The sequence below is a fragment of the Idiotropiscis lumnitzeri genome, chromosome 1 (assembly GCF_059441095.1).
Source record: "Idiotropiscis lumnitzeri isolate Australia: NSW breed Sydney's pygmy pipehorse chromosome 1, RoL_Ilum_1.0, whole genome shotgun sequence".
Classification (NCBI taxonomy): Eukaryota; Metazoa; Chordata; class Actinopteri; order Syngnathiformes; family Syngnathidae; genus Idiotropiscis; species Idiotropiscis lumnitzeri.
In genome coordinates, this window is record NC_142391.1 from 19,887,003 (window position 1) to 19,899,810 (window position 12,808).

The 12,808-nt window shown below is 40.5% G+C and overlaps 2 protein-coding genes across 3 annotated transcripts; one reads left to right on the forward strand and one right to left on the reverse strand.

Moving 5' to 3' along the window:
* The first annotated feature begins 306 nt into the window (after positions 1-306).
* Positions 307-5,831, forward strand: gabrg1 (gamma-aminobutyric acid type A receptor subunit gamma1). 2 transcript variants are annotated; one of them, XM_088318793.1, is made up of 9 exons: positions 307-523; positions 1,548-1,708; positions 1,865-1,932; positions 2,058-2,278; positions 2,550-2,632; positions 3,671-3,808; positions 3,921-4,073; positions 4,446-4,648; positions 5,221-5,831. In XM_088318793.1, the coding sequence occupies exons 1-9, from the start codon at positions 453-455 to the stop codon at positions 5,500-5,502; spliced, it is 1,380 nt and encodes a 459-aa protein (XP_088174919.1). In that variant the 5' UTR covers positions 307-452; the 3' UTR covers positions 5,503-5,831. The 2 variants fall into 2 exon arrangements, with proteins under 2 accessions (XP_088174919.1, XP_088175005.1); XM_088318879.1 differs by lacking the exon at positions 3,921-4,073.
* Positions 5,832-10,256: 4,425 nt separating this feature from the next.
* LOC148343555 (cytochrome c oxidase subunit 8A, mitochondrial-like) lies at positions 10,257-12,774 on the reverse strand. The gene is made up of 2 exons (XM_088278486.1): positions 12,561-12,774; positions 10,257-10,572 (listed from the first exon to the last, which is right to left on the reverse strand). Exons 1-2 carry the CDS (start codon positions 12,675-12,677, stop codon positions 10,477-10,479), a joined length of 213 nt encoding a protein of 70 aa, XP_088134612.1. The 5' UTR covers positions 12,678-12,774; the 3' UTR covers positions 10,257-10,476.
* Between the last annotated feature and the right edge of the window lie 34 nt (positions 12,775-12,808).

The window sequence follows — 12,808 nt, forward strand, 5'->3', positions numbered from 1 at the left end:
AAAAAAAATATTTAATTATAAATGAAAGTGAACAAAAGCATTGCAACAATATATATGTCTTTGACACGCCACAGTATTTAGTATTTCATTTTTTTCAAGTTCGGTTGGCCGGATTAAAACGTTTAACGGGCCGCATGTGGCCCCCGGGCCGTAGTTTGCTCACTACTGTATCAAATAAAACAAAACACTTGTTTTTACCAACTCATGTTTAGATGATCCAATCTCAGATGAGAGTCCAGCAGCAACGAGCAACATCTTAACTCGTTCCTCCCTCTCGTCTCCTCCTCCTCCTCCTTCGACTTTCCCGCCTCATCCGCACGGATCATGGACGTTGCGTCCTTCTCACGCCAACGCCACATTTAAGAAGAATTTTTCCGAATTTAGAAGAGACCTCCCAATAGACAGCTTCAATTTCTCTCTTGGTTTCCTTGGAAACGAGTCGGGGGTCGTAAATGAAGCTTTTGTTCGCTCGGGATGTGCACGCAATGAGCCTGCGTGTGCTCTTTGCTGTGCTTGGATTGTGGTAAGTGAGCCCCGACGCAATGACGAAGTCTCTGTGCCTCCGTCATGCGAACACTGGCGGTTTGTCAAGGTTGAAAAATGCATCGTGCCGCATTTTACTGTCTGCGATGACATTGGCGTGTGATTATTGGCAGGAAATGGTAGAGTAAATCCAAAATTGGGATTTGTTTTGTTCGTTAAAGTGAACCATTTCCCCCCTCAGTGTTGTTTTGTACCATTAACGTTTGGCGATGTAGAATGTCATCAGGTGGAAGTCTTGAAGATTCAGGTTGTCATTGATGACTGGAAAGCAGCTTCTCAGCAGCATGCATGGTGATGGCTTGAGTCCAGGTAAAGGCAGGCCTACCATACTGCATAATGACAATGCAAAAGAGGGAATATTGATCTTGCAAGATAAAACAAGAGTTGATATGCAACTAAGCATGTTATTTTTTTTTTTAACATTTCAAGATTGATAAGGTTTGCAAAAACAATATAACCAAAATTGTAAGAATTCATCAAAATATGCTCACTGGTTGTTCTAAAGATGAACCAATTATCTTGTCATGCAGAATGATTTTTTTTTTATCAGAATTTGCCACTCAGCATAGAAACAGGAGACAGGTAAACAAGAATATGCAAAAGTGTGCCACTTTTAGACACCTCTTGTTCCCTTTCTTATAGCAAAGACACTCTACCTTAAAAATGACCTGTACAGTATTCCATTTTTTGTCAATCAAACCCTGCCTGGGCCTAATTTGGTTCAGAAGAGCACCAAGCAACAACATCTTGTGCTCCCCACCAACATTTTTGTGTGCTCCTCTGCTTATAATCTCAATATATGCAACCACTGGATACCGTTATTCATTATTCCAGGCTATAAAAATAAAAAATATTTATTCGTGACCTTGTGCACGGTACTCCAATATGTGTTTGTGTGATTGCAAAGCTTTTAGTTCTTGCATTACCCTTTTCCACATACACGCCCCGAGATTTTGTCGTGTTTCTTCATATTTGCTTGTCCAATTATTCTTGGTCTTTTGCAGTGCCGCCGTTCAGCCTGGTAAACAAGAGGAGGAGGATTATGAAGATGTACCCATTAATAAGACCTGGGTCTTATCTCCAAAGGTCTATGAAAGTGATGTGACAATGATACTTAATAAACTTCTGCAAGGCTATGACAGCAAACTACGACCTGACATTGGGGGCAAGTAAAGCTCATGCTATTTATTTTTATATCCTATACAGGAAACGGTAACAACTGTAATAGATGGAAATTTAAATCAAATTTGTATCGAGTGTTATGAATAAAATACAGTCATTCCTATTTGTGTGATTATTATCAATACTCTGATTTCTTTAGTGCGGCCGACTGTGATTGAAACAGCAGTGTACGTCAACAGCATCGGACCCGTCGACCCTATCAACATGGTAAGACTGTTTATTTATATATTTATGACTCTTCCAATCATGAATTTTCTTCCCCATTCCAAGTTAATATGAATGATTAGTTAGTATATCAGCATTGGCGAGTTTTTTTTTCCCGTATTTTACAGGAATACACCATAGACATCTTCTTTGCCCAGACATGGTATGATGGCAGACTGAAGTTCAACAGCTCAATGAAGCTACTTATGCTCAACAGTAACATGGTAGGCAAAATCTGGATTCCCGACACATTCTTCAGAAATTCCAGGAAATCCGATGCCCACTGGATCACCACGCCAAACCGCCTACTGAGGCTGTGGAGCAATGGTAGAGTGATGTACACTTTGAGGTAAGTGAAGATAGTAAAGCGCAAGCCTTTTCGGCGTAAACTATTAGCTCAGAATATATTTGTTGTTTGTGCTTCTTTTAGTGTGTGCATCTGTATTTGTTCTATTTTAGGTGACCACAATTTGTTCAAGCATGTTATGATCATTATTTCCCCTGCATTTGTGGGTGTGATGACACAAAAAAACAACAACTTTTATGTTCATTCAATCTTGGTAGGGGAAAAAACAATGATGAGATTTGCCTTTTCTCTGTCACAATTTTGTGTTTGTCAGGTTGACTATTAATGCGGAGTGTTACCTTAAGCTGCATAACTTTCCAATGGATGAACACTCGTGTCCTCTGGAGTTTTCAAGCTGTAGGTGGTCAAATGTCTCCCCCTCCCATTCTAAACCCGTCATCTTGACTTCCGATTCTTTATCTTGCCTGGTGATAGGGGCTTCTCAGTGGGCTAGCGTGCAGGCTCAGCCCATTTCTTGATCCATCTGCTTTTAGCCGCCCTCTCAAAGCCTGTTCCAATCTCTCATTGCTCTACCAAAGGAGAGAAGACCTCGTGCCATTTGCTCTGACAGACTTAATGAATTATACACCCTCGGCAGTCTGATTCATGCTGTCTGTGTCACCCTTCACTTGTCTCTTGTGCTTCATCCTCTCGTGTCTTGTCCACATTCCAGTGACAAATGCAAAGACCATTCCATGGAGTTGATTGATGTTTGGCGCATTGCAGATCAACAGAAATTCAGCAGATGAGCATAAATCCATTTAATTGAAGCTATAACTCTTAATAACAGGGGTGGGCAAACTTTTTGATTGGCGGGCCACAATGGGTTCTAAAATCTGTCAGGGGGGCCGGACCAGGCGCAAATGGACGGATTGTTTGGGTCACCTCACCTCATCTGAGAAAAAAATGCATTTAATTTGAAATGAAAGTGAGCAAAAGCATTACAACAAAATATGTATTTGACACACTGCAGTATTTAGAAAATAGAACATTAACAAGGTTTATTCATTACATTTTTTTTTTCAAGTTTGGCGGGCCGGATTAAAACGTTTAACGGGCCGCATGTGGCCCCCGGGCCGTAGTTTGCCCACACCTGCTTTATAATGTAGTATCTCCTCTTTAAACAACAAAATGCGTTTTCTATATTTTGGAGAGTGTGGCCAGTTCCTTTTCCTTTATTTCAGCTTTCAATTTGAGTCCTTATGCTCGTTTGATTGAATTTTATGAGTCTGAGCTTTTCGGTTGCCATCGCAAATGCTACGTTTTGACTTTTGTCACAGTAGTACCCTTTTTTGTGAAAGATGCTCCATGAGTTTTGTGTTTTACTTCTTCCTTGATTAATTATCTGTCTGTCTTCTCTGTGGTGGTTTCTTTGTTGCGGGGACAATTCTGTAGACGGTTACCCTCGGAATGAGATTTTATACCGGTGGCAAAGACGAGCAGTGGAGGTGGCTGACCAGCGATATTGGAGACTTTACCAGTTTGCGTTTGTAGGGATGAGAAATTCTTCTGATGTGGCACACACACAGTCAGGTAGGAAATTAATTGGATTTTTATCTCTCATGTCTCAGCTTACTCTTCTTCTTAATATTTTTAATTCGCTATTCTCTTAAGCCCTACCAAAATGATTTGATTTTATTATCAGGGGAATATGTCATCATGACGATCTTTTTTGACCTGAGTCGGAGAATGGGTTATTTCACCATCCAGACATACATTCCATGCAGTATGATTGTGGTCCTGTCCTGGGTCTCTTTCTGGATTAACAAGGATGCTGTCCCGGCTCGCACATCTTTAGGTTCAATTTACTTTTTAAGAATATCTGAATATCTTAAGCAAGTCTGAGCACTTTAAAACAGTGGTCCCCAACTTTTTTTTTTTCTGCCGCAGACCGGTTCATACAACTCCATAACTTTTGCTGATCATGTGCTGGCTGCATAGTGTGACAAGCGTGCGTTTTAATGCTATCTTTTGTGTTTAGCATGATTTTTTTTAGCACGACTGAGAAAAAAAAAATTCAAGGTTTTTTTTGGGGGGGGTTTTTCATCCACGTGGCCCGGTGGTTGCGGACCACTGCTTTAAAATACAATGGAACCTCTTTGGCGGCGATGCAATTAAACACCATCATGGGGTGTCGAGCTGACAAATGTTTTTCTGGTATTCCTTTCAGGTATCACCACAGTGCTTACCATGACCACTCTGAGCACCATCTCAAGAAAGTCCTTGCCCAAGGTGTCGTATGTTACCGCTATGGACCTGTTTGTCTCAGTCTGCTTCATTTTCACCTTTGCTGCGCTGATGGAGTACGGAACACTGCATTACTTCACCAGCAACAGACAGACTAAAAAGTCGAAAGCCAAGAATAACTCACACGTGGGTAACACTCTCTGCTCTTAAAAAAAAGTAAAAGAAATATAATTTTTTAGTTTTATATGTGTCCCTACAACATTACAATGACGGCCGAATGTTGACGTTACATCATATTGTTTGTTGAAAAAAAAAAGGTTCAGCAGCAGCAGACCTTTTTCTGGATAGGAGAATCGTGGCGCCTATAGAGGGCAATAATGGCGCGTAAGAAATTGACTTAAGTGCATACAGGAAAATATTGAGCAGAGCTGGGCGCTTGACCTTTTTTTTTTCGGTCAGTCCCTCGGTTTCTGACTGCAATCTGGGTAGCTTGCCAGGCTCGACCCTCCGTCCTTATTCATAAAAATTGTCGGCCCTTGAATTTTGGGGGAAAAAATATATGAAATTAAATACATTTTCATGAGGCTTTAACATATTCAAATATGGAAATAGAAAAATCATGAATACTTTCAAAATGCACTGCGGCTTACATTTTTACTATACATACTTTGTTTTCAATGAAACCCTCTGCCTGCGGAAGAAATAAGGTATATTGACCTCCTACCAATTTGCATTTTTTTTTTTTTTTTTTTTAACAGCACAAGCCAGCTAGTATGGTCAATATCCGTCCTGGCCCATCGCTGCTGCAAATGAACAACATTATGCACTATCATGACGACGATGACTTTGCCTATGAATGTTTGGATGGAAAAGACTGCACAAGCTTCTTCTGCTGCTTTGATGACTGTCGCTCAGGTGCCTGGCGAGAAAACAAGATGCATGTGCGAGTGAGTAAGATTGATTCTTACTCACGAATATTCTTCCCCACAGCTTTTGGCCTTTTTAATTTGGTTTATTGGATAGGCTATCTTTATCTATAAAACTAGAACTTCAAGGACGGGAAATGGAGTTTTGTACGGCCAAGCATTTTCTAGGAATGAGATATTCTTACAGGAGTAACTTTGACCCCTCTGCAAACAAACGAGTACTATAAAATACGAAGTACAAACTGCCTTTTTTGATGAGGACAAAATGAAAATGTACTCTTGTGCCAGGTTTGGTCTGCTTTGTTATGGTTATTTGTCGCTGGTGTCCTGCATCGTGGCTAAAGAAAACAACGCAACAAGAATTCACACGGTTTTTCTGAAGGTTCTACGTAAGAATGATTGACACCGATCATCTGATCTGACTAGCATACGATTGTTTTTTTTTTTTTTTTAAAAATTGATCCATTCTCCAACGTTATCTTAACAAGTATGCACCAGTCCAAGAAAATACCCAAAAGTTCTGATTTTGTTCACAAAGTAAAGATTTCCAGCGCCCCAAATAAACGACACAACAAACCAAGTCAAATTGCTCTCGTCTTATTGGTCGGACACAAATATTTGCAATTTGAACATGCAAGTGATAACAGTCAAGAGCACAATAAAAGGACAATTTAAGCATATCCTCTTTCACATAAGAATAAAAATGCTAATAGAAAAGAGGAGATGGCTCTAGTCTGTGCTCTTTCACATGATATCGCAAATCTCTTGCATAAGATTTTGGAACAGATGATTTGATCTTGAATCTGAACCTCAGACAAAACTAAGCCATCTTTGTTGAAGAATTGTAGAAAACACAAAATCCTCGGATTTAGACGATGGTTCTCCATTCACTTTAAATTCCGTATTTTCACGACCATAAGGCCCATCGTATTAGAAGGCACAGAGTCAGCTTCAGGTGCTGTTTCTGAACAACCAAAACAAAGAAGAAAGAAATACAATGAACGCAAACCATGTATCTCTCATGCCATTCATATGCCAAGGGCTGCAAAGCATTCTGGGATTGCTTCAGACAGGCGATGACATCGTGGACAGCAGCCCTTTTTTTTTCCAGCGTTCTCCTGCACCAACATAAACCAGTCTGTTGTGAACTGACTGTAGTTTCAAACCTTCACCAGCAGAGGGTGCTAACACACTCTTATCAAAAAAACAAACAAACAAAAAAAGCTCGTCTTCCTGCTCCCTCCACTTTTGAACCCTGGATTCGTTGATCTTGAATTCTCTCGCGGCTGCTCAATTCCAATGTCCCTCCACATAAGTGATAGCTTGCAGTTTAAACTCTGCTTTGTAGGTGTGCCTCTCCCGAGGTGCCATTTTCAATATTAAGCAATATTTTGTATAATGCACATTCCAACTCGACATATTGTCACCCACTTCGGGAGTGCCTGTGCGTCCTCTTTCACGGCCTTTAACATCTGCAATGAAATGCTCCCAGTCAGTCCAGCAGACCACTCATGAAAGTCAGTCAACATTTACAGAATTTTAGAACTCGCGCCACACATAAGGCGTTCTGCACCCTGTCGATTTTGGAGAACATTCAAGACTTTTAGGTGCGCCTAAGGGTCGTGAAAATACAGTACCTGAAGATTTTGGTCATAAGTGACTTTAACCGCATTATAAGACTTCAAACAATGATTTTGTCCACCTACTATATTTAAAAAAAAAAGAAAATTAATATTGCTCATCGTTCGACTCCTAAATAAGAGGCTCTTCAAAATTCAGTCGGTATTATTTGTAAACTATAGACGTCAAATCATAACATCATTTACTACGGACTAAAATGATCAATTCTTGAAATGACGTTTTTTGTTTTATAACTGCTTTGAAAATGAAGCCTGAGCTGTCATTTACTTTTAAACCGTGCTTATTTCAAAAGAAGAATGTATTCAAATCTACAGTAATCTATGCAATGTTAACTTAGTTGCAGCTGTTTGCTCTGTTTAACAAGGGGTCGGCACACGCGCTTGTTCTGACTTTTGCCTTACATTTACGTTTGTTCAGATAATAAGTATGGTTAAGGTTGGATCTTACCTTTCGTTTTGCATCCCAGAACGATGATAGCATTCGTGATTTGGGGCGTGCATCTTACTTGGAGGCAAAATAGTTGGGTTTCCACACCAACACCCTGACCGAAGCTTGTGCATGAACTGATGAAGCCTGAAAATATACATAACAGTCCAGTTGCAATTGATTCAATTTAATAAAATGACCTGGATGAATGGAAGAATATCAAAAAGGAACCAGGATCTTTTGGAGGAGGGGGTTGGGGTATTGTTTTTATGGTCAATTTGAATCGTGTGTTTTGGTCATCTTCAAAAAAATTCAAATGTGTAGTACTCCAGAAATACTGTTTTATCCCATCACTTGTATTTAGCAAAAGCCTTTTTATTTCAAATCAATAAATCATTTTACATTTAACGTAAGCTATAATACACATGTCATATATGTCTATCACTGTATTGCTCAATACACTGTGAGAAAATAAAATCGAGCCTGAAAAAGTCCCATGTTGTTATTTGTCAGATTTTTGTATTTGCTATTTTGATTCTTCCGTGCCTTTGGGAAATCAATAATTACTGTTTAACTTCAAATAGGTTTTTTTTAAATTTCAGTTCATTTTCAAATTGAATTCTTAATTTGACAATTATGCAACATTAAAACAATATCATACATTGTTTTTGGCTCAAAATATGCGTCAAAGCTGCCGATACATCAATTTATTGAGCTATTCATCTGCCATGCGATAAATCAAAGAGAAAAAAAATAATTGTAAAGAAAAGAGCATTTAATGCTACGCCCTATACGTGAACTATATTAAATTCAAACATCCCGTGCATAAACCCACTGACGACTGCTCACAATCAGGTGAGTGAGAAGATGAATGTGATTTCTTACAACCTGACATGTCGAAGCACCAACTGGAGTAAAACTCACATTAACCAGGTGAAATTGATTTTTCCTATCGCTTATGTCGGAATAATTATATGTTGGTAATCATACCTTTGCTTGATTTCATCATTTTATATGAAGCTGATCATGTGCCTGATATGTTTAACTTGCAAGATTCGCTTCTGCTTTAAGTCGACAGGACGGCAGGATGAAACCAGGAACCTGCTGAGCGCTGAAGATGAAAGAGGAACGTCTCAGGAAGCAGACTTCATTGACCGCAAAAAGCGTGTCGAAAAGTATTGTTGATAAGAAGCGGGTGACTGGATTGAACGCCAACCAGCTCACATCCGACATGAATATCGAGTACTGTGCCAAACATTGTTCCGGTCATTTGATGACCCCACATCAGCAACTTGCTATTTGGCTGCCTGGACCGTTAAACAAAGCCGGCAAACCTTTACTATAGTTGTCTGCGCAAAAACTATTTTGGCCATCTTATCAAACCCAAGTAGCGATTGGTCGACCGGCCATGCATGTTTTTGGAATGTGGGAGGAAACCCACGCAGGAAAGTCGGAGCCGGAATCAAACCCATGACCGCTGCACTGGGAGGCCATCGCGCTAACCAGTCGGCCACCGTGCCTAAGTCTTGACTATTGTACCCCAAATTCTCAGGCACAAAAAAAAGCCAAATTATGAAATGCTTGTAAAGACTGCTTATTCATGACTAAATGTACAAAAGAAAAGTTCTCAAAATGCTGGCAGCATGACCATACATTTTGGTTTTATCACCATAAATAAATAATAATAGTAATTATAGTTCACGTCTCAATATTTAACGCAGATCTTGGGCTTTCAGAGGTCAAAGGGCTGCCAGCTTTTATTTTGTGGAAATGACTCATAAACAATGTATGACGGCAAACAGTTGAAGTGCACTCCGAGATTCCCTTTGCTTTTTTAGGCGTGAGAGAAGCGTTTGCCACTCTTGCGCTGAAAGCTACAATGGACAATGGTCAATCCTCACGAGGACCGGCACCTGAGCGAGTGCAGTTTGGAAAAATCTGCCTTTCTATAAAGCCATCCTCACATATTGTGATTTCTCTAGCCAGGTTTCTAGACAAGGGAAATGTAGGTTGAAATCGGTCATCCTCGCTCCCTCCCACGTCCAAGGGTAAGTCATCTGGATAATCACCTGGAAGGTTGATTCCGGTCTGGCATTCCGAGGCTCGACATCCTCCTGCAATTGTGTGTGCTCCAGTTCAACACATTTAAAAGAGCGATAGAAATTTAGCGTGTGAGAATATAATCATTACCGGGCACGGTACTTTTAGTTTCATTTGATCAATGCTTTTCGATTAATAAACGCTTAACACCTGCACTAAATATGAACCTGCCAATATTAATGATTGACATTTTGTCACGTAAATGCTAAAGCTCATCAAACTGTTTAATTATACCATTATCTATCCTCACAAGGGACCAAACAGGAATTATTTTTATTTGACATATAATTTGCTTTTTTTCTGTCAGGACATTTTATTTGCTGAATATCGTTGGTCATCATAACTAAAATGTCTTTGTTTTATTAATTGATATTTGTTAATCGCCTGTGTACACTTCTCTCATTTGCTTGTTTTCAATGTAATGGTCAGAAGTTCAAGTTCAATTGTGCCTTTGGAGATTCACCCTTTTACATCTCCTTCATAAAACTGAAGTCCTGTAATTTGCTATATTGCATTCACAAAAACACGAACATTCTTAAATGGTCACTTGTTGTCATGCGTGTCACCGCGCTAAAAAAGAAGCCCAAAATAAACATCACACAAAGTAGCAGTATCGAACAAAATTCTCAAAAACGTTATCTGCATCGAGATGAAAACATTTGAGCATAAGCCCGAGACAAATCATTCAACCAAGCAAAATGTTGGCTTTAATATTTAATGTTGTACATACGATAAAATATGCACAGAACTTTATGTATCGTGGTTATTGTTCTGGAATCATTATTTTGTCCAGGAGATGTCAAATGAGTGTGACCAAGGAAGGAAAACTGGCTGTTGGCAAGAAAGTTGGTGAAGCCGCCATCTGGGGACCGTAGATGAGGAACGCCACCGCCAGGCCAGGCAAACTCAAACATTTCCAAATCACTCTTTCTTCTTGTAGTCTTCCAGGTGGGCCAGGACCCATCCAGATGGTCCAAGGATGGTAATGGAGAACAAACCCAATCCAATGACAGTTTCCTGGACGCAAAAAAAAGATGTCAGCGTTTTTCACACACACAGTGTGTGTGTGTGTGTGTGTGTGTCTGTACTACAATGACAAAACTTTTCTTCTCTGTGCTTATTAGAATCGGCTGAGGATACAGAATGTGAGAAAGGCAATACATTTTGTGCTGTCAAACGCAAATACATTAATACTCTTTGTGTACGCAATATTAGTAATCAGTTGATAGCTTTTCACAATAAAGTAACAACATATGTACAGTATGTTCAGGACAGACTTTTGGATTGCATCATTATGTCATGCGGCATCATGGCTGTATTTGACAATTTAGGGGTGCTAGCCAACCTGAATGTAAACATTGTGTCGTCGCATAGTAAAGAGTGTTAATTGATTGCATAAATAATTTAAAAATATATAGAGATTTGTTTTAAATACTAGTCCAAGCCATCTATAAATGTTGATCTAATTTCCCCCCAATTAATCCCCTTTAATTTCCTTCTCGTGTTTTAAAATGCTGTCTTTCACTACGCAACTAAAGACCGACTGCAAAGGTTGCTTTAAACACTTTTCCCCCCCAAAAGTTTAAAAAATTCCAACCAACTCGGTTGTGTCGACGACATAAATTGGCCGTCACAAAAATGGATGCCTCAAAACAATGTTCAGTTTCCGCACTGACTTTAGTTGCTGCGATCGGCTGATGTGCGTACGTCACACTCTTGCGACACGATTGGAAGTTGTGTTTTTTCCCCTTCTCCAAATTGACAAAATTTAAGTTTAATGCCATTATTGCCGCCGACCACACAGTACAGAAGTGCAGGGCTCCAGCCTTCCTGTGTGGAGTTCGCATGTCCTCTCCATTCCTGCGTGAGTTTTCTCTGGGTACTCCGGTTTCCTCCCACATTACAAAGACATGCATGGTGGGTTGATTGAACACTTCTAATTGTCCCAAGGTGCAAGTGTGGATAGTTGTCCGTCTGTGTGCCCATGCTTGTGCAGTCGACAATGTGGCAAAATGTCCCCACTGATGAAATGGTGCGCCCCATGGACGATGGTACCCGACGCACGATGCATGCTATGCGTATAGGGAGCTAGGGAGCTACTTTATAGTCCGACTTTTATTTATCCATGACCTCCACCACTTGAAGCGTCTACCAGAGTCGTGCACGCATATCCTACCGATCTTCGGGATGTTCATGGCGCTTGTCACCTTGACAATTTGTACTGTAGTCCAATTAAGCCCACAGTTTTACTATCCAGCAGCAAAGGTGAAAAGGAAAAGGCACGGCAGTTCGTCCTCATGCTCCGGACACTCAGGTAGCCAACCGCCGGTAGCCTTCAGGCGGGCCCACGACCGTCAAGCCGGCAGATATAGATATAGATATATATATATATATATAAAATAAAATGCGGTGGCCTCCAGACCGTCTTCACCAGCTAATTTACAGGAGTCTTAGTTTTTGATCACGTGGGCTATGCACGCTCACACTCGACGCTGCTGGAAACAAGAACAGGAGCGGAATCTCGAATGGACTGCCTGTCTATGAGTGCTAATATCTGACATTTTGGATGTAGTCCGATAAATTGGATCGGGACACCCCTAGTTGGAAGTGTCGAGTTTGACGCAATCTGAGGCAATGTTTGTCATTTGAGCAAATAGATTCATCACAAGCACAAGGGCCGATTTGTGGGCCGGACTAAAATCACCCTCCGGCCTCTGTAAATCATAATCTGTTTTCTTTAGTTAACTGTGGAAAGCTTAAAATAGCACGATAAAGGCTCTCTAAACTGCCATTGAAAGTCTCGTTAAACTACAAAAAGCAGAGAATCTTTCTCATAACTAAGCAAATGTCAGAATGACACCAAAATACTGAACAACACACGCAAATCACTCATTTGCCACCCGAAAATAAATACAGCAATACATTATAAACAAATATAACGAGCCAGTTGTGACCTCGTCGGTCAAGGGCGGCATAAAGATGTATGCTAACAAACAAGCACTTACCACAGCGCCTATCTTTTCCTTGGCAGGTCGGCTGTAGACATTTGCCCTCAGACAAACGTTGTGTCCACGCAGTGCAGGTGCAGCACGACTAGCGATTGTTCGCAGAAGCCCAGACATTTTTGCTTTCTGTAATGACGTACGCGTCCTCTCGTGTGCAATGTAGCTGCTCTGAGGTTTTCAGCTCACTGCTGAGGTCACTTCCGTTCTTTACTGAGGTCACTTCCGTTCTTTGCCGCACCGAAACTCCA